Below are 25,117 nucleotides of genomic sequence, written 5' to 3' on the forward strand. Positions count from 1 at the left end.
CAAAGTGGGTCTCGAACTCACAAACCCAGCGGTCACAACCTGAGTGGAAACCAAGAGTCTGACACTTAACCGACTGAGTCACCTAGGCGCCCCAGCCCCCTTTTCCTTAGGAAGCAGGTTGGAACCTACTTATCTTCAGCTGATACAGCCTTTCTGGAAGACAGCTTTGTAACTCTTTTAAGGCTGAGGATACACTCTGGTTATCTTGATCGCGTTTAGCTGTTTCACAAGTTTCCTAGGTGTATAGAGTGTATGTGATGGGATGGTGAAACAGGTGGGAGAAGGGAATGGATGAGAAAAAGCAACTGGGGAGCAAGGTGCAAAATGAGAAAGAGGTAAAGATCACAGGGCAAGGGAAAAGGGATATATAGCAGGTCTTAGGATGCAAACCTATACACCTAAAATCTTGGTGAAGTTTTTAGTCCTTTCCCTGGTTATCCTCCATCTGCACCCTCTCACCTCTCTCTCTCTCTCTGTCTCTCTCTCTCTCTCTCTCTCTCACACACACACACACACACACACACACACACACACACAGAGCTACCCCTCATGCCACAGTAGGGGCTACCTTACACTCTTCATCCTGAGGACCAGGTTTCCCTAGGTCACTGTCTCCACTCTCTCTAACAGTACAGTCATAGTGCTGACCATTTCAGATTATTGCTATGAGCCAGAAGTTCTTATTTCAGGACTTCTCGGGCAGCCCAGTCCCTTCACATTGTCACTGCCCCCACTCTACACCGCCCAGCAGGGATGAGTGCCCCAGCCCAAGTACAAGAATGGCTCACAGCTCCAGCCTCTCTTCTTCTCCCTACAATCCCAGAAGCAAATGCAAAGTCCTGATTTTCCTAAGGATTTTTATTGATAGCCACCAGAGAAACCCATATTGTTCTTTACAAGAATAGAATCAGAGCCCACCACATTTTAGCCCAGAGATCTCTGAATCCGGAGGTCATTTCTTTGTCTGATTCTCCTTAGGTTCCATCTTTGTCCCCGTTTACAGCCCCCTCAGTTCCCAGTGTTTAGTGGAATGTTGGGAGCAGGCGCCTTCATGGACTTTGCCCTGAGAGGAGGGGTCACTCCAACTCCTCTGTAACATTGTAATCTCCGTACCTGAGAAAGTCTCCTCTCTTCCCCGGCTTCCCCTTCGCTTTCTCCTGGAAACTATGGAGAAGACAAGAATCCTGTGGGTGCTAGCCTCAGATCTCTAGATGCACGAAGGAGAAGATTCACTGGCAAATGCAAAGACATTCAGATAATGCTGCTCCCTTCTATTTTTTCCCCAAATTGTGGCTATCCAGGTGCCAGGTACTTAGGGAACATCACCTTCCTTTCATTATTGCCTTTTTTTTTTTTTTTTTTTCCCATCACAGCAGAGCTAGGAGCACAGGAAGTGAGAGGCCCAGTGGGAAGTGTTATTTCACAGAGCTACACAGAGCTACGTGGCTGCACACAGAAACACGGAGTCACAAGCCTAGGCATGATGCAAGCTCTACACAGAAACACTGGTTCAAAAGGCCAGACACAAGGTGGACTCGGCAGGAGCAGTGGTGGAAACTGCTGCCCTAGGAACAGAGGATGTGTCCTGAGGAGGTCTCTGCGGAGGCAGTGAGAGAGGAGCCTGCTGTCTGATGCTTTAGAACCCCTGCCCCACCACTCTCCTGCCCACCCTGGACTCCTCAGGGGGCTGGAGTCATAGCTGGGGCTGGCTGCAGGTGTTCCCAAACGCCTTGATCCCCCTGTTGGAAGAAAAAGGGACAGGTCATATGAAGGAGGAATTTGCATCCCACTTCCTTTTATCTACAAAATCTGGATCTGATTCCCCAACCTCAGACCATCTCCTGGAGGCTAAGGCAGCCCTTAGGCCAGAGCAACCAACTTCAGGCCTTCCCTCCACTCCTTACTTCCACTGATATAGTGACTACTATGAATATGTTGTCCCAGGAGCCTGAAAACAGGCTCTTTCCAAAATGTTTTGCCTCCACCCACTGAGAGGAAAAGATGGCAGAGTTCAAGTGTGGGGGAGCTGAGGGGACCCAGGTGAAGGGCCACTTACCATGCCTGGGGAGAGAGCTAGCTGCCCCTTCCTTTCCAGCATCTTCAGTTTTGAGCCCACAGCATCTACCTGGGACATGACTCCTTCCAGGACAGTCTCCAGATGCAGAACTCTCCTTGTGAGTCTGTGTAGGATTTGAGAGAGACCGAGGGAGCAGAAATATGTGCCTGGGGGGCTAAGTGGCTGTAGGGGCAGGGGGGACAGAATGGTCTGTGTCTGGATGAGAGTAAGGAAGGGAAGGCACAGCCTTCTAGGGAGAGTTAAAGTGGGGCAGAAGTTCTTCCTGGGTTAGGGCAGAGAATTACAAAGTTGTGGAAAGAAGGTCAAGGAGGACATTATAAACACACTTTGCCCTGGGGCCCTTGTTGCACATACGTGTAGAATTCTTCTCCTGAAACCCAGCCACCTGCTCTGGTAGCCTCTGGACACAACTCGCCTGGTGGGCTACTCACAATGGACCGGCCCAGGTTCTCAATCTCAGCGTTGAGGGCCACCTGATCAGGAAGTCAGAGAGGAGAAGATGACTCTGGGAATTCATCAGCTCCTCATCACCTGCTCTACTAGGACCTCCGGACCAGTCCCTTGGGCTCCAGTTCATGCTAGTCCCCTTCCCTCTCAAACTCTAGAGACAATAGGATAAGTGTGGTGGTGCTTGGACACAAAGCTGGACCAACCTCTGGGGAATCACCTCCCAAAGAAACAAAACATGAGCTCTTGGAAGCCTCGACTAATGAGACCCTCCCTAGAATCCAACTGAATCTGGGAAAGGAAGAACAGTACCAGGATTCCTGCCACTTTCTCTCCTGCCCTTGAATTTTTGGTCTACAACGGATAGGGACGAAGCAGGCACAACTGGGGGAGCTAAGGATCTGAGTTTGAAAATCCCAGGGAGACGGCAAGTCCTCAGAAGGAATTGTCAGAGATTCTTGGGCAATTGATCCTTTCCCTCTAAGACTGTGTTTTATAGCAGTGGTTCTCAACTTTGGCTGTGCATTGGAATCACCTAGGGAGTCTTTTTAAAGCACTGATGCCCGGGCCCGTCACTCTCCCAGAGATTCTGTCTAGGGTATGTGGCCTGAGTATGAGGATTATTTGACTCCCCACCCCCACCTTACCAGCGTATGCTAATGTGCAGCAGTTTAAGAATGACTATTCTAGAGAGTACTTTCCTGCCCATCTATCAAAGGATTTTCAGTTTGGATCTGTGTTCTCGGTATGTTCTCAGGGAGGGGAGAATGAACATTTTTCTTTTGCTGCCTGTCCACCAACCAGCTGGGCTCACCCTCTTCTCCTCGAGGTCCTGTTGCATTTGTTCCTGTTCTTTCTTGTCCAGGATGTGATTCCCATCTTGGTCAAACCTGGTGAAGGCAGCTGTGAGCTCAGTGATCTCATGCTCTGCGTGCCCCAGTCTGAGGAGAACAGTATGATGAAATGACTTCTGGCCTTTTGTGGCCGTGATCTCTCAATTAGGGACTTCCTACTTTTTTCCAGACTCTACAACTCTTGCTCTCTGGGAAAGAAGGGGACCACATGGGAAAGCCAGGATCGCCAAGGTCTAGCAATTTTACTCCCAAGAAATTGCTTTAATCTATTTCTTCCTTCTCTGACTCCTGCTGACTAGATTCAGGCCCTCATGATGTTCTATAGGAATTATTGCAAAATCTCTTTGCCTCTAAATAATCTGTCCCTCCACCCCCACCCTGCTGGCTTCTTCTTCACTCCCTACCCCCTGAAATCCATCCTGTATAATGCAACTAGAGTAATTTATCTTTCTAAAGTGCAGGTCTAACTGTACCCCTCCCCTGCTTAAAATCCCTTCTGGGCACCCTATTCTTTGGACTGAATGATGGTATTCAAGGCCTTTCCCAGGATGGTCCTGGCTCATTCCCCTGGCCTCATTTCTTGCTATGCCCCACTTTTATTTGATAGCTTAGCAACTTATTATTCCTGTATATGTTGCTCAACTTAAAACGTCTGTGCCTTTGTATATGCTTTCATCTCTTCTTGGAGTGGACTTCCTCTGCTTGTCTACATGTAAGCTATCCATCCTCCAAAACCCTATTCATACACCACCTCTTCCAGGAGGTCTTCCCTTAAACTCAAAAATAGAATTGAATACTTTTTTTTTTTGTGCTCCCTCTCTTCTTGTCACTTCTGTTGTTGAAGTTGTTCTGTGATTCAGTTTATTTGCTTATATGTGTATGAGCTCCTAGAGGACAAAGACTTTGTCTCATTTAATTGTGTGCCCTGCTCAGGGCCTGGCCCACGGCTGGTGCTCACAATGTATTTGTTCAGTGTTTGTTAACATGTTTAACTAGGAGGCAAGGAGGCTAAAGGAATAGGCTAGTGTTTGTGGTGGAGCAAAGAACCAACTACAGAGTTAGGTGGGAGTGAGAAATGTATGCAATGAATAGGAAATTATATTATTACATTAGTCCTAATAATTGTTCAACAAGGTCCAGAATGTTACAGAACGTGGTCGGAGACCTTTAAACCAAGGGCACAATTCTGAAGGTCAGAATCAGAGACCTATAGGTCAAAGTCAAAAGCTTAAAGTCAAAGTCAGAGGCCCATAGGCCAAGATCAGAGGTTTTTAGGCAAAAGGTATATGGTTGAGGGTCAAGGACTTATAGACCAATGTCAGAGAAGGTTGGATCTCTGGTTGCTCACTCCCTCAAGGTGTTGGTGAAATCCTCAAATTGGATCTCCTGCTCTCCACCCTGCAGGACCTTCTGTACATCTGAAACTCGCTCCTTCCTCAAACGCAGCCTCAGTAGGGTCTTGTTGTAGCCCTGGAAGGAGAAAGGAAACAGGTATGGTTCCTACAGCCTTCTCATCATTCCTCGCCCCCCCACCCCCACCCACTGGATGCCAGGCTTCCAGGGATAGGTCAAAGGCACACAAGGGCACAGGGCCCTACACCAGTCAGGAACAGACCAGGACACAGAGCCTTGGACTTGGGCCCTGACACAGACGTATCACTCAAAGAGAATGAGTGGTTACCTGTTTCAGGAGGTCAGAAAGTTGCAGCTCATCCTTCTGTCCAGCTAACTCTTCCTTGACCTCTGAATATGTATCATTGATGATGGCCAGGAACATGTTCTGGAGATAAAGTGGGGACTTGAGTCCTCACCCCAGACTCACTAACAGCACTGAGCCCACTAACCCTATTAAAGTCCCAGACATATGTTCTAAAAGGGCCAATGCTTTCAATCTCAGCTCTGCAGGCCAATAACCCCAGCATCTCATGGTTCCAAAGACCCCCATTTAGCACAATCCTGTTAGGGATGGATCAAGCTTCCTCATCCACCTGCTATCTTCACTCAGTTGCTGTAGTAACCTGACTGCAAAGATAGCCCATCATATGCCACAGTTTGCTTCCATATAAGGGCCTACCAATCACTGAGAGTACAGTTTTGTTGTCTTTACCATCTAACCCCAGTCCAACCCATCTATCCCTAACCATGATCAAATAAAGAAACTTGCTGGCCTTGTCAATAAAAATTAATCCCAGATCTTTCATAGTTGGCAGAGAGAAAGAGAATATAAAGCAATGGTAATAGAAATAGCCAGAAATTCCTAGAGGAAGGGGAGAATAGATATAGAAGATTTCAGGTTCAACTACTTCTCTTCATGGGGCACTTTTCTCTCCCTTTCCATTCTTAGAGAATAGGGGTTTGGTTTTACTGAGAGAGCCTGAAGATTCTCTTACACTCTGCAGACTGCCTGACTGTGCTGGCCATGCTGAGCACATTAGCCAATTCTGAGGTGATCCAGAAGCCCCCCCCCCCCCCACTTCACTGTCCATCCCTGATTTGAGATACCCATTTTAACACTGAGTACAGAATATGGGGGGATCAAAACCTCATGCTGTAGGTCCTTTATGTCTCCACCCCTCAGGCTCCCAATTCCCACCTTCCAGAGGGACCCTCACCAGGAGCACGAAGAAGACAAAGAAGACATAGGTGACAAAGTAGGCAGGTCCCAGGATGCGGTTGGCATTGTCAATAGCGTTGTAGTCAAAGTCCCCAAGGATGATCCGGAACTGAGTGAAACTGAGAGACCAGGGTCTGTGCTTCACCTAGGGCCTAACCATAACCCTGTCACGTATTCATACCCCCAAACCGCTTTCCTAACTACCATTCTTCAGTGAATGCAGACAGACCTCTCTTGTACCTCCAGCCCAACCTGATAGAGACATAGTGAGGTGCGCAGATACTTGAACCCATCCACCAGAGATTCTCACACAGATGTTTTAAGCACAGACACAGCTGTACACATGCACTTAGCTTCCCCAAGGATACACACACCCACATAGTGGGAGGGAGAGGGTCCAGGAGGGAGTGAAGAGGGCAGGACACACACATGCACTTGATGAAAGTGCTGAAGTTTTCCACTTGGGTCCCAAAAAGCAGGTAGCCGAGTTGGGCATAGGCGAAGAAAACAATGAAGAACATGACAGCAAAACCCAGGATGTCCTTGGCACAGCGGGCCAGCGTGGAGGAGAGCTGAGTCATGGTTTTGTTGAAGCTGATGTACTTGAATATCTGCAAAGGCCATGTGGAATCAAACAGTAAAGGAAGAAAAGAGAAAATCTTTGAATAGTGTACTCCAGGGACTTATGGAGGCCACCGGAGTTGTCAAACCAGACAAGGAAAATGACACAAGTGCTAAACAAGGGAGAATGAGTGCTTTGAGGTGTTGTTGGGGATGAGGGGTCCCAAGGTACCTTGATCCAGGCAAAGAAAAGGTTCACAGCATTCATGTTGTTGTACTGTGTCTGCCAGAAGGCGAGGAACTCGAAGTCAGCATACGTGTTTGGCTGCTGCAGGAGCTTCCCCATCAGCCGGTTCACCTCAAGGGTTCGGAATATGTGGAAGCCCACAGCCACAATAGAGAGCTGTCATCACAGGGGTCAGAGGTGTCAGAGAAGTCAGGCTCTCAAGGGAAGTTCAATGATAAGGTCCTAGGGGAGAGCTGGGGTAGGTAAGTCAGGTGGGAAAAAAATCCTTCTCTTCTGAGCTGTTGACTATCTAAGCTTCAAATGGAAGTGAATAGGATGATTGGGGAGTATCTTACATCCTGAAACAAGGCTTTGGGACCAATGGTAAATAGGTAGGTTTTAAAGGACCATGGAGAATTGGAGCCAAGTAATTTTATTTCTCCCATCACTTCCTAGTCTTGGTCAAGGAATTGTGTCCTGTTAATAGGAAGAAGATGAAGATGAAGAGGCGGGCTATTTTAATAGAAGAGAAGAGAAAAGGTAGGAGTTTCAAAGGGACAGATAATAAAGGCAAAAGACAGAAGAGGAAAAGAATATCAAGTGAACCTCTCACAGGTCAGAGTGGGAGGGCATGTGGGAGACAGGGTTTTCCCAGGGGCTGAGCCAGGGGAACATCAGCCTCTGGCTCTGGAAGCTGTTACACAGTGATTTGACTGGAAATCATAAGGAGGACTCGAGACTCCAAAAGGAAGAACTTGGAGCCCCTATCAGGGTAGATCCCCTTCCTCCTCCTAATATATCCCAAGTATAAGATATCTGTCCCTCACCAAGATGACCACCAGGTCCAGAATGTTCCAGATGCTTCTGAGGTAACGAAACTGGTGGATGTGGAGCTCCAGTATCTCCTCTACCACATAGTAAAAGATGAAGATGCAGAAGATGATTTCACAGACAATGATAAAGAAGTCCCAGTTACTGACATAGCGGATCAGCTTAACTGTACGGATTTGCCAAGATGGGATGGCACCTCCTGTAGCTGGAAACTCCACCACCAGTCTGTGGGAGGAAGGGGAGATACCTGGTGAGGCCTGGGCTAGGATAGTTCCTCCAATCCCCTCTCCTCCACGCCCACCACAGGGTACACATTTAAGGAAAGGTCTCAAGCAGAGAAGGGAACCAGGAACCATGGATGGAGGTAAGACAGGGAAAGGAGACCCACCTCAGAACACAGAAAAGGTTGATGTTGGCATTGTAGACTGAGAAGTCAATGAAGACCACCCGAGTGCCCCTGTCTAGCCACAGGCCCTCCTGAAGGTCCTGGAGTGCCTCTGCGCTGGCCTGTCGGGACCCTGGAAGGTCCAGATAGTAGCCACCTCCACTGTAGCTTGTCAGCCGGCCCCAGTGAGAGGAGCCCCCCAGCTCATCCTGCGAGTGGTATGTCCACCTGTTACAGAAGAAGCCATCTGAGCAGAGAGGTCTGAGCCAGTCCAAAAGATGATCTCCTGAGGCAATGGCAACACTTGATGATTGTCTGGGCATTACAGTTTCATATATATTATATATACATATCATGCATAATATATATTCCACACATATCATCTTGTTTGATACTAACAACTATTTGAGAATGGAGTGTAAATATTATCCACATTTTGAAGACGAGGAACCTAAGACTCAGAAATGTCTAAGATAATCCAGCTAGTTAGTGGCCAAACTAAAACTCAAATATAAATGTCCTGATTTCTCATGATGTCACCCAAAACTATGGATGACAAACCCATGCCCCACTTTTGATCTCAGACTCAGGAGTCCCCACTAGGGAAACACCTGGCTCATATAATACAGAAAAGACCCTTTCTCCTCTTGTGGTTGTGCACCTGGCTGCTTCGCCTCATGATTCTCTGTTCCATCCACAAACTTTCCTCCCTGTGCCCTTCCTTCCTTCCTTCCCCTTCACATCCTGTCCATCCTTTTCCCCTTTCTTTTCTAATTCTCCATTGACCCTTAACCCCTTGTTTCTTCCCCTACAGTTCTAAGGGTCAGACTCTTCCAATGATGACTTGTGTGGCAGCACCAGTGCTTCATCTATTCTCCATACCCATAAGAACACCTGGACAAGAGAATGCTTTCTCTGCCAGGACTGTCCCCAGGGTAGTGCAAATGTGACTGTGACCTGTGTGTGGAAACAAGTCCAGAGGCTATGGTCTTGTTTGCTAATGTATCTTCTCTGTTCCTGAGTGACCCAAACCAAGATCTCCTAACAGTCACAGATGGGACTCAGAGAGATGCTCCCCCTGCCCCTCCCCAGATCCCCCCAAGGCTCTTTAAGACTAAGTGGAAATCGTTCCCAACCCTTGGGATGGTGTCAGGCTCAGAGAAGCAAGCCTAGCAACATTGGTGGGGGGATTCACTCACGCTGTGCCATTGAGAGGCCCGAAGGGGAGCTGCTCTTCTTTGTCTGGAGAGTAGACATCGTAGCAGCTCAAAATGTCCTCACGGAAGTCTTCATGCACCACGCAGGAGTCATTGCGGACCCTCAGCTGCCGTAGCCTTGGAACCCCCAGCAGCAGGTTCTCATAGTAGATGAAGGAGTGGGAGCCATGGCCCAGGCTCTGGTTGTTGTACCATTTGGTCCAATACAAACTGTCCAGTAGTGGGCCCTGGGCAAACTAGACCACGAGCTGGGTTGGGCCTAACCTAACCTCATCCTGACCTTTACTCTTGAAATGACCTTTGCCATCACTCCTTGACCCCCTGGCTTATCTCTAGTCTACTTCTGTTGGATCCCTCAGCTGACCCATGAACTTTGACCACTTCTTGACCTGACGTGACCCTACTTTTTGTTTGAGATGCATTTTGAAGTTCAGCCTTACCTCTAACTCCCAATACTAGTTTAACTAGTATAGCTTGACTCTCTGGTCATCATCCCAATTTCTCATCTATCTCTACCTAAACTCTACTCTGACCCATTGATTCTTGCCTGACCCTTTGACTTGGCCTGATTCTAGAATAATCTGGTCTCTGGATATGGCCTGGTCCACTGTCTGACATCCCTGAACCCTGGCCTGTGGCTTCATGCTTCAGGCCATTGAGAAGGAGAAAGGAGAGGTAGAGGGTATCTCATACTCACGTCCCAGAAGTCCGCCATGCTGCTGATGGCCTGGAAGGAGACTCCGGTGTCTGACGGGGTATGTAAGAAGAGCTCAGACATCACTTTGGTGTAATAATAAGCACTGGAGCTTGTCATTCCGTAGGTCACTAGAAACCAACCCAAGAAGCTGTGTCCTGCTCACTGTTCCCATATCCATTCCCCAGAGAAGATAGGAAAGCCCATTGCCCTGGGGACAGAGGTGCTATCTAGATGGGATCCCATGGCAATAGTGGCATTGGGGAAACCAGGGAATTTATTAGGGAAGAGTTATGACTATAAGGTCTCTTCCTCTCCTCCCAACTTACCTTAGAAAGACTGAACTCCACTCAGAAATAGTTTTTTAGATTGTCATTCTGAAAATCCACTTTTTTCTTCCCAAACCAGCTAACTTCCTAGTTCTTATTCCCCAGAGCCAAGATATTTCCACCTTCTGCATCAGGCAGTGCTTCCTTTCCTTTGTCCTATATTTATGCCTTTGGAAAAGTACCTTTTAATTCTAGAGTAGTCCAAGGCCCTGGCCAAACACCTTACGTGGAGATTGGTGTCCTGGACCTTGGAGTCAGTGACTCCACAGCCATGGGAGTGGGAGGTAGGCATGGCACCTCTGGCCCCAGGGCATCCTGAGGGGGCACAGTTATCTCATGAGGGAGGGACTCAGAGCATCCCCATCAGAAAAAGACCAGGCTTTTGCATTGAAACTGAATCTCCCTCAACCACCCTAACCCATACACCCAGTCTAAAGTAGGGATCTCAAGGGAAGCTATAAGTTTTCTAGCTAAAAGATAAAATTTGACGAGTATAAGCTATTTATTTTATAGATTGTCCCTCAGTCTAGATTTGCCTGATGTTTCCTTGTGTTTAAAAATTCAGGTTATACATTGGGCAAAGCATACCAAAGAAGATATGTGTGTTCTTCTCAGGGTTTCCTATCAGGAGGCATATATTGTCTAATTGTATCATTACTGGTGATGCTAACTTTCATTCCTTGTTAAGGCAGTATCTTCCAGCTATCTTCAATGTAAAATTATTTTTCTCTTTGTAATTAATATGTATTTTGTGGGGAAACACTTTGAAACTATGTAAATATCCTTTTACTCATCAATCTTTCACCTACTAGTTTTAATATCCTTTAATGACTTTTGCCTGATTATTACTATTAAGGTTGTCAAGATTTGATTTTCCCATTACATCATTCCTTCTGCATTTGTTAGTTAGCATTCTCTCTAGGAAGAACTTACCTTTCTTCCTCGTTTATTTATTCATTTCTATATATCAGCATGTACTTATGGATTCTTGTTTTTATAGTTTTTAATTTGTTAGTATTATACTTTATTGTTACTTAATTTTTTAGCCAAGTCATGCAGGATAAAGAAAAACTAAAGAGTTGTTCCATATTTAAAAAAAAAAAGAATAAAGAAACATAAAAACTAAATGTAACATGTGCATTTAGCGAGGATTAAATCCTGGACAATAATTTATTTTCTTGTACTATAAAGACTATTAGTGAAACAATTGGTGAGATTGTAATAAGGTCTGTTCATTAGATGATAGTACTGAATCAATGATAATTTTCTTTCATAAGAGAATGTCCTTGTTTTTAGAATTACATATTAAAGTATTTAGGAGCAACAGGGCATTATGTCTGCAATTTATTCTCAAATAGTGTGTGTGTGTGTGTGTGTGTGTGTGTGTGTGTGTGTGTGTGTGTGTCTAGAGAAAGAGAGAGAGAGATTGGGAGAGAGAACAATAAGGAAATGCAAGCATGGTAAAATGTACACATTTGGGAAATATGGGTGAAATGTATATATAAGAATTCTTTGTATTATTCTTGCAGCTTTTCTGTAAGTCTGTAATTACATCAAAAAATTAAAGTAGGATTTTTCAGTCTCTTATGGGCAATTCTCTTTAAGAATTTTCTTTTTCAAATTTTGGGCTGTACTTGCTCCTACCACCCCTGGAGCTCATCCATAGTCTTGTAGGAAAGAGGGACTCGTGAGTGATCCTAGAATAGGCACAAGCAACATCACACCTTTCCAGGGGAGAAATCTGCCAAGAAGGAAGCATTATGGCTTCACATTCCCTCATTCTGCTCTTTTTAAGTCCAAGAAACAACTTGACTCCTCTCTAATTCAAATCTGTGATCATCTTCCCTTAGTATCTGGAGGACTCATACTCAGCTTTTTAGGACTTGGAAAATGGGTTGGAAGTGAAGCTTCTGTCTGTTGAGAACCCAACCACAGAGTAAGAATGATCAGTAAGCTGAACTTTTCCTAATGCCATAGGCTGATTAAATTGATATAACTTCTAGATGGCCACTAGGTGGTGCTCTTGCTGTATCTTTTTCTCTCCAATTCTCCAATCCTACTCAGAATTACTACTCAGAATTAACATTGTTCTGAACTGGTTGTCAACCCCATATGGAGATGTAGCATTTCTGATTATTATCCAAGATAGTAAAGACTATGTATTTTGAGAAAAATGGTTTTACCTGGTCAAATGCCCACCGATACTCAGAAACAGTATTCTTTGTAACTTTTTAATTGAAGTCTATGCAAACAAAAAAGACCAAGAAGTTGTTAAAAAACCTCTTGGGGGCACCTGGGTGGTTGAGCATCTGACTCTTGATTTCTGCTCAGGTCATGCCCTTGCCCACGCTCAGCATGGAGTTTGCTTGGGATTCTCTCTCCCTCTCTCTCTGCCTCTCCGCCCCCCCCCCCCCCCAAACACACACACACACACACACACACACACACACACACACACACACACACTCGCTCTCTCTCTCTCAGTAAATAAATATTTATAAAATAAGTAAATACATAATAAAAATGTTCTAAATTAAGGTTTAAGCCTTGTTTGCTGCCTATTCACTACCTTCTCCCCACCCAAATACCTTCTCTCCCTTGTTAATTCTTACTTCAGCAAATTTTGTACTTTGTCTCAGGAGATAAGGGGTGTTTACCCACCCACCTCTATGAAATTCAGCTTACTATTTTGAAAGCCCAAATCGATACTTGGTAGAACATATTATCAGTCTACCAACCTTATTATTCTAAAGACACACTTTATTTTCATTAAACAAACATTACTCAAAGTCCAACATGTGTGAAACACATGGTCATTGGTTTCTATCCTTAAAAACTTCTATTGAGAAAGATGTCCCAGAATGAACTTTCTTTAGTACATCTTTAACATTTAAAATTGAATTATACAGAATAGAATCTTTTTTCTTTTTTTTTTTAATTTTATTTTTTAATTTACATCCAAGTTAGTTAGCATATAGTGCAACAATGATTTCAGGAGCAAATTCCTTAATGCCCCTTACCCATTTAGCCCATCCCCCCCTTCCACAACCCCTCCAGCAACCCTCTGTTCTCCATATTTAAGAGTCTCTTATGTTTTGTCCCCCTCCATGTTTTTATATTATTTTTGCTTCCCTTCCCCTATGTTTATCTGTTTTGTATATTAAGGTCCTCATATGAGTGAAGTCATATGATATTTGTCTTTCCGTGACTGAGTGATTTCGCTTAGCATAATACCCTCCAGTTCCATCAGAATGGAATCTTTTAATAGTATGCTGACCTACCCTGATCATGTATGCACTCAGAATGAACTTGTAGAATAAGCATGAGCTTTGAAGCCAGATTGACCTAGGTTCAAATCCTAGCTCTGTCACTTACAGTATAGACTTGGGCTCTGAGTCTCAGATTCCTCATCTGAATGGGGGAATACAATGTCTTTCTTGTAATATTATGAAGATAAAAGATGATGTCTTTAGAATGCATTGAACACAGTGGGTGCTTAACAACCAGTTCTAGTCATCCCACTATATGCTCCTGAGGGGACAAGGACTATGACTCATTCATTTAGCATGGTGCCTGGTATTTAATAGTTTTTCAATAAGTGTTTGTTGGGCTGAACCAAAAGTGGGGGGAAAATTGCCATGTAGAGTAGAATGAAATAAATGAATAATTTTCAAACTAAATAAGGTGTTATGGCTCCATATTTGACACATACCAGCAATATCATAAAACAGTCAAGGATAATTCCTATTTAATAGACGGAAAGAGGCTAGAATATTTAGTCCAAAGAGAGGAATAAATTCATAAAGTCTCAGGTAAGAGAAACAAAGCCAGTCCTTGGCTGATGTATGAAGCAAGTAAAGTCAGCAACCCTTACACAATGTGATGGTAGAAATGTTGGTGGCACAAATCAATTTTCCTAACATGTCAACTGTCCAGAACACCAGATGAATACGAGGCTTAGAGGTTGCAGCAATCTAAACCCAAAAGCAGGGCAGGAGAAGTCCAGGATTGCTAGATTGAGTGATGATTTCAGCTCCTATGTCTCATAATATGATATGGAAACTGCAGCATGCATCAGAATTACTTAGAAGGCTTATTAAAACAGAGATTGATGTAGGTCTATATGGGGCATGATAATTTTCTTTTTTTAATTTTTATTTATTTATTTATTTTGAGAAAGAGTGTGTGTGTTTGTGTGAGCAAGAAAGGGGCAGAGAGAAAGAGAGAGAATCCGAAGCAGGCTCTGTGCTAACAGTGCGGAGCCTGACACGGGGCTTGATCTTGCCATCTGTAAGATCATGACCTGAGCCTAAATCAAGAATCAGATGTTTAAGTGACTGAGCCACACAGGTGCCCCAGGGCTCAATAATTTTCATTTCCAATACATTCCCATGTATTGCTGATGCTACTGGTTCTGGGACTGCACTAGAATCACTGCCATGACCTTTTGCTATATAATCCCACTTGTCTTTGATAGCATCGTCAAGAAGGCAGGGGGTTTCCTATTGTCTGTTTCTGTGATTCTCAAGACTGGAAGTACAGGGCACCTGAGTGGCTCAGTTAGTTAAGCACCCAACTTTCAGCTCAGGTCATGATCTCATGGTTCATGGATTTGAGTTGATAGCTTAGAGCCTGGAGCCTGCTTCGGATTCTGTGTGTGTGTCTCTCTCTCTGTCCCTCCTCTGCTTGTGCTCTCTCTCTCTCTCAAAATAAATAAATAAACATTAAAAAAAAAAAAGACTGGGAGTGGGGAAGAAGAAATAACATCTTTCCCAAAGGACTCTCAGAACCCCTTTGGGATATGAAAGCTTTGACAAACTACACAGCCCTCTTAGAATAGCCCCTTTTCACCACCAAGGGAAAATCACTGAATCCATTGCCCTAGGGAGCCACTGGCAGTTACTGGAGGGGACCATATCCCTCCAGCATGTTGTAGGAGAAAAAGATTGAAAACAACTTGATCTTTCCTGTGTCTCCTTTCCCCCACTTGACCCCATTAATTACCATTGAGGTAAATCATTTGACTTTCCTTTAAAGAACCAGCTTGCCAAAGTGGAACACGTGATTCAGAGATTTCTGAATCTGACAGGGACTCAGCATATCCATTTTACAACCACCCTTCTCCATATCAGGAGAAATAAAAGACCAGCTATTTACTACCTGAAAACATCTATTATATGCCCTATGCTAAGTTTTGACACACCTATTGCATTTAATGCCACAATAGCACTACGTATTTGGTGCTATTATTATCCCCATTTTCCAGTGTCAGATAGCTGAAATAACTTGCCCATGGAGCCAGGATTCAAATGCAAATCTATCTGCTTCCCTAGTAAACTAATTCTTTTCTGCTCCTAGGACCCATCTATATTCAAGGCGTAGAAGTAACAGGAGGGAAAATGTAAGCTCCATAAAAGGCAGAACATCCTAGCTACTAGTGCTTTCAAATTATGAAATGGATCATTTCACCCACACCCATTTCATCTCCAGCAGTGTCCGTGAGGACTGCCTACTGAGGATCACGTGGTGTGGGCTCCTGCAAGCAGCCTTCCTGGTTCCTTCCTTTAAGATCCAGTGAAGGAGTGGAATTGCTCTGTTTGTTTCAAAAGGCCACACTAGACAAGGGAATGGGTCGGAGCTGGAAGGAATCAGACAGAATTCGAGTAAGTATATTGAATGTCCATATGTCAGCACGTTACTTCCTTTTTGATAGAGTGAGGGCCTCACTTCAGGACATTTTCAGACACTGGGCAATGACTGCTTGAGAATACTATGAAGAAGATTCAGAGACCAGGTGGTGGCTCACCATCCAGCACAGAGTATCTGATTTTTTTTTCCCCTCTTGGACAGAACTAAGTTCTCTTGCATACACTATATCATGCCTTTTAACCTTGGCCTCAGATCAAATTCACAGTTGCTAAATAATAATAACCTCCATTACTGACACATTATGCACTGGGCTTTGCACACATTGTCTCCCATAAGCCAAAAAAAACCTCAGAAAGTAGGAACTACCATCTGCATTTTATGCTGTTAAATAACTTGTCCAAAGATCATACAGCAAGTGAGTAGAACTTCTATTCAAACCCAGGTCTGCCTTACTCCAAAGACCATGAATTTAGCCATCACTCTACATTACACTAATATATCCTCTACCACTCAAATCCTTTCCGATTAGGGACTCTAACTCTCCTTCCAAAAATCAAGCCAAATGTTTAGTATTTTCCAAGTTTATAAGGTGCCCTTATAAGAAAACTCTATTTAAAGAGTCCAATATCTGAGTTAGGAGGTGAATTGCAAAAAGCTATTAGTAAACTCAAAACATCACCATCTTAAAAGAAGCTCCAAACTCCTTCATTCTAGTATAAACAATAACAGATAATTGTATATAAATCTGTATGAAGAGTCATACTTTGACATAGGTGAGCCCAAAGAAGGAAAAACTCACATGTACAAAAATGTTACCTGGGTTATTTATAGTGTCAAAAGATTGTAAACAACTTAAATATCCTACAAAGAGGCAATATTGAAGTAAACTATGATATGATCGAGTCACTCCACAACAATGGAGTGTTACAAAGCCATTGAAATGGTAATAAACATAGAATGCAAAATTGTTTCTTTGTCATCATGACAAGTAAATACTTTACAAAAATACGAGGTATGTAAAAACTTGAAGGAAAAATGGACTTTTCAATGAATGAGTAGTGCAATAGGTGGATTTTATTTCTCTTCATTCCCATGGAGTTCAATTAATGCTATAATAATAATACAATATAAGAATCATAAAATTATTTTTAAAAATCTTTCCTCCTATTTGTTTCCAAGTCATAGGTTAAAATTTCCAGGTGCTGGATGCTGTACTAGACTTTGTGACTGCTTCCTTAAGATCTTCTCTTGGTTAATACCATGATTTTATTTGAGATATCACACCTCTGTGGATCATCTCATGAATGTTGCTAGAAGCTGAATTCAACCCTGGCTCTTGGATTTGGGCGGGAAGCTTAGACCTAAACTAATCCATGAATAGCCCTTCCTTGGCCCCATTACAGGTTAAGGGATGAGCATGTAACACATTTCAGGTCAAGAAATCACAAAGAGGGGCACCTTGGTGGCTCGGTTGAGCAGCCAACTCTGGATTTCAACTCCAAGTCATGATCTCATGGTTCATGGGATCAAGCCCCACGTTGGGCTCTGTGATGACAGCATGGAGCCTGCTTGGGATTCTCTCTCTCATTCTCTCTCTCTGCTCCTCCCCCCCACTTGGCTCTCTCTCTCAAAATAAATAAATAAACTTAAAAAAAAAGAAGTCATGAAGAGAGACTTCTGGAGTCTTTTATAAGACCTTCTCTCTTATAATAGATATGAATGAGAAAGTCCCAGAGGATTCAGCCCTAAGATGAATCTGTGCAGCTGGCAGAATTGAATAATAGAAATAGACAGGTCTTTGATGATTAAGTCACTGGATGGGTCATCCTTGAACCCTACCCTCCTTTGGACTTTCATTACCTAGACAATAAATCCCATATGGTTTAAGCCAGTTTCGCTGCATTTTATTCCCTTGTAATGTGATCCTTACTTATGTGGAAACGATGACATTTTCAAAAAGATGGCATTATTTCCAAGAAAATAGAGGTAGAAAGCCTTCTGCTACTGTTGGAACATCTCTGGAGAGCAGCCAATGACTTTAGCTTATTTGTGCCAAATCTACGTTAATTAAAATACATTAATCACCCTGTATTAAAGGAGGCTTACTGACTAAACCGACTGATGATGATATTCTAGGAACATACCTACAATTAATTCCTCAAAGCTCTCCAAGCTTTATTTCTGGGTAAATCCAGGTCTCCAGAATACAATAAAAATTTACACACACATATGTGTGTGTATGTATAAGCATATATATATGGATATATATGCCTATATGCATATGTACATACACAAATGTGTACATATGTCTGTATAGTATATCGCTACTCGTAAAAATTATGTAAGAATGAGAATTTAATATGGATTTTAAAGGAGGCAGATATAAAAGACAGCCAAAAGAAGAGTAGCTTCAGTCTTTAACATTGCTTTTATCCATTATGATATTCCATGTCTCATATAAAACCCAACAAAGCCAATTGTTCCCAGAAATAGGGTCTCCTTATTAACTGGTGTGCTTTTTCTTACCAGTGAGAACTGCGCAGCCTGTTTATGTTTTCTTCTTGCTTTGGGTGCCAGGAATCTCAGGCTTTGTTCTTATTTGCAGTACTTTTGTTCATCTTAAGTTTTCTGGTACAAGGTGTCTTCCCCCCTATGTTTTCCCATTTCTTTTGCCAAGTTTTTAAATTATAGTTCTAGGGGCACCTGGGTGGCTCAGTCAGTTAAGCGTCCGACTTCGGCTCAGGTCATGATCTCACAGTTCGTGAGTTCGAGCCCCGCATCAGGCTCTGTGCTGACAGCTCAGAGCCTGGAGCCCATTTCAGATTCTGTGTCTCCTTCTCTCTCTGCCCCTCCCCTGTTCATGCTCTGTCTCTCTGTCTCAAAAATAAATAAACGTTAAAAATTTTTTTTTTAATTAAAAAAAATTATAGTTCTAATTGGCTATATTTTATTGCATCTGTGCTTTTGAGAAACTGTGTATTTATTTATTTTGAGAGAGGCAGAGAGAGTGCAAGTGGGAGAGGGGCAGAGAGAAAGGGAGAGAGAGAATCCTAAGCAGGCTCCACACTATCAGTGCAGAGCCCAACGAAGGGCTCAATCCCACAACCATGAGATCATGACTGAGCCGAAATCAAGAGCTGGATGCTTAACTGACTGAGACACCCAGGCACTCCTGTATCCTGTGCTTTTTAATGTAAGCTGGCTCATGTGCCTTTGAGCTGGCTCAGGTGCCTTTAATGTAAGCTGGCTCAGGTGGGGCATAATATATTCTTATTATTAAAGAAGCATAACTGTAATAATTATTAATCACCACCATCATCATGAGCTTGGGTAATAACCTGATTTTATCCATTCCAATATTTATAGTAGAGACTGAGTATTAAGTCCTCTCTTTTGAACTGCTGGAAGACCTTCCCAGCTCAGAGCAGTAACAAGAAGTCAGCAGTTTCTTTGTGTGCCTAGCTCCCCAGGTGATTGCCATCTAGGCCATCATATGCTACTGAGCTCCTTCCTCGGTCCTAATTACTATTTAATGGAACTTAGCTGTTATTTTCTAGCAGCCCTCTCCTTGGGCAGGAGAGTGCCAACTAAATGACAAAGAACCTTGAAAAGCTGGGGTGCTTCTGCCAGCGAGTGTATAATTATAATTCCTTTATATTTCAATACTACTCCTCTGTTGGAAACTCTGTGCCTTCAAGTTTTTGAAACTCAAAAGACAACTAACTACTCCTTCCTAACCTGGATAGCGGTGAGGAAAAGCAAGGATTTTTTTCTAGCGATCCGGAGGTCTCTTCCCTCCACCCCAAACCCAGCCCTGACAGTCATTGTGCGGATAGAACTTTCACTGTTCCATCAATCTTCCAATTGTTGAAGGGTTGGAAGTTCCTTGGGCTTTACCAATCCTATAAATTTACCCTGTGGTTACTTGGGTGGCCTCTTCCTGAGCCCCTCTTATCACCTGGATTGTGGAGAAGCTCTCTGAAACATCTCTACCTATTTCTTAGCACACTGGATCCAGTTTGGCTTTGGTCATATAATTTGAGAGGGAGGGAAGTTTGTTTTATGCTAACTCCTCCAGGGTGATTCTTCTTTCTTGTGAAATAAAATAAAGAACCCTGAAACTGTCACTTCTTATGCCTCTGCAACAGTCTCTGATAATAGTTTCACAATAGTTTAGTGAAATCCTTTAATACCCACTCATGGTGGAAAACTATCAGGCCTCATCAGCCTCCCTGGTGATTTTGTATCAGGGAGGTTATAAGTGCCTTGGTTTCTCTGGGTTCCATTAATTGTTGCCACTCCCATGTCAAATTATGGGCAAGAGTTCTCCCCCTATTTGGCATAGACTACTAGTCATTTCTCAATACCTTTCCTCCCCTTCTTACATGATCATGTAATTTTATCTAGAAGCACATGGCTCCCATCTAAATACCACATTACCCAGCCTCCCTTGCAGCTAGTTATGGTGCCTGAACAAGTTCTGGTCAGTGGAATGTGAGTGCAGTAGTAGGCTTCCACTTACAACTTCCGGCTCATGTCCTTAAAAGGATGGAATGTACTTTCCTTTTCTACTTTCCTACTTCCTGACAGCTGTAATATGCACATAAGAGCAGGAGCTGGAGCATGAGGTAGAAGGCATACGTTGAAAATGGCAATGCAGTGAGGTAGAAGCAACCTGGGGTCCACGTGACTGTGGAGCCCCATATTAGTCCAGGGCTTCTCATACCTCAGAATGTTACGAGAGAGAGAAATAAACTCCTGTGAATGTTTCATATGAATACCTCCACGTCAGATGGGTACTTTGGAAAAGGAATTTTTCTAGGAAAATTACGGAAAAAGAGTTGAAGTCAACAAACTGACAACACAAAATTCCTATGTTAAGAAAAGTCAAATCTAATCACAGATCTCTTAGTTAAAACTATTTACTGAGTATATAAAATCCTTTTCCTTTTCTCAGTAGGAAGTGCCCTGTTAAGAAATCCTCTTAGAAAAAAAGAAAAAAAAAAGAAATCCTCGTTTCCTGAGGGGCTCAGGAAAGACGTGGGTGCCTGGATGGCTCAGTCAGTTGAGCATCTGACTTTGATTTCAGCTCAGGTCATGATCTCATGGTCATGGGACCAAGCCCCACGTTGGGTTCTGTGCTGACAACGTGGAGCCTGCTTGGGATTCTCTCTCTCCCTTGCTCTCTGCCCCTCCCTTGCCCATGTACCTCTCTCTCTCTCTCCAAATAAATAATTAGCTTGAAAAAAAGAAGAAATCCTCTTATTGTTGCTGTTCTTCTTGGGCAATTCCTCCTTCTACTCACACGTTCTAATGAACTCTATTAGGTCATTTATATAAAGTTGGATTCCAAATGTCTCATGTTTCTTAAAATGGACAGTAGGCAGAAGAAAGTTGCGACCTAGAAATGAGGGAAGGGTTAAATCCTCAGAGCATTCTCTAGAGGATTATATAAAACAAGTGCATTTCACTAAAATTCAAATATAAGTGCCTGGAAAATGGCTGAAATGATATACACAAAACTATTTACAGTGTTTAAGAATAGTGGCCTTTAACATTTTCCATATTATTTGACTTTTGTTTTTAACAAAGAACTATGTATTAGTTAAACTTTTAATAAAGATATTCCCAGGGTTTTGGGGGGCAAGGGGTAGAATTCTTTTGGAATGGAATGAGGAGAAACACTGTTTTATATTTTCCTTTCATTGCCCTTCCAGACTCTGACTCTGGCAAAGCTCTTGCATATTCATAGCCTGAGGCCTCAGTTGGCTCTTGCTCCCACCCCTGCCTACTCCAGGCTGAGAGCCAGTAATATTAAAACAAAACAACAGCAACACACACACACACACACACACACACACACACACACACACACACACACAAATGGCAATGACTTTGGGTTTCCTCAGACTTGAATAGTTGCTTGCTTCTGAGACCTGCAAGAGTTCCCAGGCCTCTCTGAACCTTCTGTCACCCTGGAGCACCTCTCCATCCATGTGTCACTGTCGGTTTATGTGTTGGCTTCCCTTGCTCCCTGAAGGCAGAGGGTGTATCTCATGTATCTGAAAGCCTTTAATAGTTGACCGAGGTAATAGGACTTCATAAATATTTGAAAGAATGAATGTGTGAATAGCCAGGATCTTGTCCTTAGTTTGAATGTGTTGCTAATAAGCTCTCAATATTTCATTTGTTGAACACTCCATGCTGAGAAACAATATGATTTGACTAGCTGAGACTCATTCTCTAAACAAGTGGTTGTCAAACATTTTGTTCTCAGGACACTTTTGTGACTCCTAAAAATTATTAGGAACTCAAAAAGGTTTTAATTTGGGTTGTATCTAACAATAATTACCTTACAGAAATTAAAACTGAGGAAAAATTTAAGCATTTATAATAATGATTCATTTTTTTTTTTAATTTTTTTTCCACGTTTATTTATTTTTGGGACAGAGAGAGACAGAGCATGAACGGGGGAGGGGCAGAGAAAGAGGGAGACACAGAATCGGAAACAGGCTCCAGGCTCCGAGCCATCAGCCCAGAGCCTGACGCGGGGCTCGAACTCACGGACCGCGAGATCGTGACCTGGCTGAAGTCGGACGCTTAACCGACTGCGCCACCCAGGCGCCCCAATGATTCATTTTTAAACAATAACAAACCCAATATACATAAACATAGACAACATATTTTTATGAAAAGCAATTATTTTCTAAAACAAAACAAATAAATTTGGTGAGGAAAATGGGATTGTTTAACGCTTTTGTAAGCCTGTTTAATGTCCGTCTTTAAAGAACACTGCTGGATTCTCACATCTGCTTCAGAATTCAACATGTTGTTGTATGTTGCTTGGTTGAAATATATTTGAAGAGGGGCGCCTGGGTGGCTCAGTTGGTTAAGCTACTGACTTCGGCTCAGGTCACGATCTCGCAGTTTGTGAGTTTGAACCCTGCATCGGGCTCTGTGCTGACAGCTCAGAGCCTGGAGCCTGCTTCAAATTCTGTGTCTCCCCCTCTCTCTACCCTTCCCCTGCTCATGCTCTGTGTCTCTCTGTCTCTCAATAATAAATGTGAAAGAAAAAAAAATTAAAAAAAAAGAAATATATATGAAGAAAATATGACCTCTCTCAGACATGTAATTTAGTAAGGGAGGACCTCACAAACCCCCTGAAAGGGTCTCAGGAGGCCCCAGGGTCCTTGGAGCACAACTTTGACAATATTGCCCTTTGCCTTATATCTGTGACTAGAACCTCCACACAGGTCTAACGATCTACTTGAACTTAAAATCATAGACTTACTGTTGCCACCACCGAATAGCATAAGGAAATTATTAGCAGCGTTATTATAATCCCTTACCTGTGTACCATGTTTCATTGTTTTCAAAGCATTTTCTCATGCAATACCTCCCAACAGCTTGTCAGACGTGGTCTAACTATCCTACTTTGCCCACGAGCAGTTTTCCTATTGTTAAATATCAAAATTCCATCAGGTAAATTTTAAAGATCTAATTGGCTTTATTAATTGATATGTGAATCAGGCAGCGTCCCATCTAGCAAGTAGAGGGGAGCTCCAAAGGGCTGCAGAAAAGGAAAGGTTTTTAAAGAGGGAGTGGAAAAAGGAAATTATTAGCAAAGAAGCCATTGTTTTAGGCAAGATCGCCCTTCTATGCGGAACAGAAGGGACCTATCAGTAAATTTCCTAGTGTTGGCCAGGCAATTCCCATGGCAACTGATTAAAGGTTAAATTTTTGGGAGGTTGAAACTGCAATTGGGTCAGGTAGTAAGTCTTCATTTACTGACGTGGGGCCTTAACCTAAGTGACACCATTTGGGTCCTGTGGTTTTCTTTTTAACACTATGAATCATGAAATTCAAATTTATATGGTCTGCTCAGGGTCATTCAATTGGCAAGAGGCAGAGTCAATACTCAGACTCATGCTTTATGAATGAGAGCTACATGTTCTTTCTCTGGCTACTCACACTAGCAGTGCCCCAAACTGAGCTCATCTATAAAAATCTGGAATAGCTAGATTTTATCAGCTACTGCTGCCTGCTCTTTGTACTTGATCAAAGCATAGTTGTAGGTAAAAAGCCTTTCCCTGATTCCAAGAACTGGCACTTAAATGTACTACTGTATTCCTAGAGACCAGTGACAGCCTCATGAGGGGGAAAACTAAATGACAGGTTATCATCTAGCATTGGACAACAAGATATGTCCAGGCTCACCAGTCTTGTAACAGTGATCCAGGCCCTCAGAATTCTGGGGCACCAGGGAATTCTACTATGGTAAATATAGGCCAAAGTGTGCTAGTGGGCCTAAATCCCTATTATTTAGCTAGAGCTGGCTCAGATCACTTCACCCTAGTACCAGAAGGACTTTGTAACTTTCTGTGTCTGGGTGGGCCATAGGTAACTGAGCATGCTAGGAAAAGCATGAAATCATGCTTTTCATGATTTCATGATTTCATGCTTTTCCTAGCCATGGCCAAACTTGATCCCCAGCAACTGTTTCTAGAGGGCCTAGTCTTTCCGATCCTTCATAAGCATTATCCTGATGCCTTCTCAGGCTTTTCTCAGATCTCAGGCTTCCAGTAGGTTAAACTTTACATTTCAATTATTTCCTAACTTATAAACGAAATAAACTGGTATTTATTAAAAGCCTACTATATGCCAGGCACTGTTCTATTTGTACTTACTTCTTTTCCACCAATCTTACAGAGGTGGTCATTACCATCATCTGATATGTAAAGAAATCAGGGTTTCCAGGGATTTATGTATCTTGAACTATCTTGCTAAAGGCAATGGCTAATAACTGGTTGTACTGTCATTTGAACCATGTCGTCTTATTCCAGGTCCCATGCTCTTCCCATCACCATCATACCTTCACTAACGTCATGATTCTATGTGGCCAATTATCTTCTTCCATCCTTACAGTCACATAGGGTATAAGAGCTCACCCACAGACATTTCCTGAACCTCCAATATGTTTCTGTTCCTTTCCTTGCCAATTCTAGGAATGTCCAGTCAAGAAAGACATTTTCTACCGACGTTCCTCAAAAAATTAAAACTAGAACCACCAGGGGAGCCTGGATGGCTCAGTCAGTTAAGCGTCTAACTTCAGCTCAGGTCATGATCTCACGGTTCCTGAGTTCAAGCCCCGCATCGGGCTCTGTGCTGACAGCTCAGAGCCTGGGACCTGCTTTGGATTCTGTGTCTCCCTCTCTCTCTCTGAGGCCTCTCTC

General features: G+C 43.2%; 1 protein-coding gene across 1 annotated transcript in view; it reads right to left on the minus strand.

The window, feature by feature from the left end:
• Positions 1-843: 843 nt before the first annotated feature.
• Positions 844-25,117, minus strand: part of PKD2L1 (polycystin 2 like 1, transient receptor potential cation channel) — a 31,482-nt gene continuing 7,208 nt past the window's right edge. Inside the window, exons 3-15 of the mRNA XM_025918022.2 lie at positions 9,910-10,037; positions 9,195-9,448; positions 7,999-8,223; positions 7,607-7,835; positions 6,786-6,956; positions 6,422-6,603; positions 5,991-6,111; positions 5,060-5,158; positions 4,727-4,848; positions 3,339-3,465; positions 2,432-2,550; positions 2,057-2,180; positions 844-1,739 (exon numbers count right to left, since the gene is read on the minus strand). Coding sequence (XP_025773807.2) covers positions 1,680-1,739; positions 2,057-2,180; positions 2,432-2,550; positions 3,339-3,465; positions 4,727-4,848; positions 5,060-5,158; positions 5,991-6,111; positions 6,422-6,603; positions 6,786-6,956; positions 7,607-7,835; positions 7,999-8,223; positions 9,195-9,448; positions 9,910-10,037 — 1,961 coding nt within the window. The 3' untranslated portion in view covers positions 844-1,679. The remainder of the gene's footprint in view (positions 1,740-2,056; positions 2,181-2,431; positions 2,551-3,338; positions 3,466-4,726; positions 4,849-5,059; positions 5,159-5,990; positions 6,112-6,421; positions 6,604-6,785; positions 6,957-7,606; positions 7,836-7,998; positions 8,224-9,194; positions 9,449-9,909; positions 10,038-25,117) is intronic.

The sequence above is a fragment of the Puma concolor genome, chromosome D2, assembly GCF_028749965.1.
Source record: "Puma concolor isolate L17-30 chromosome D2, mPumCon1.1.hap2, whole genome shotgun sequence".
Lineage (NCBI taxonomy): Eukaryota > Metazoa > Chordata > Mammalia > Carnivora > Felidae > Puma > Puma concolor.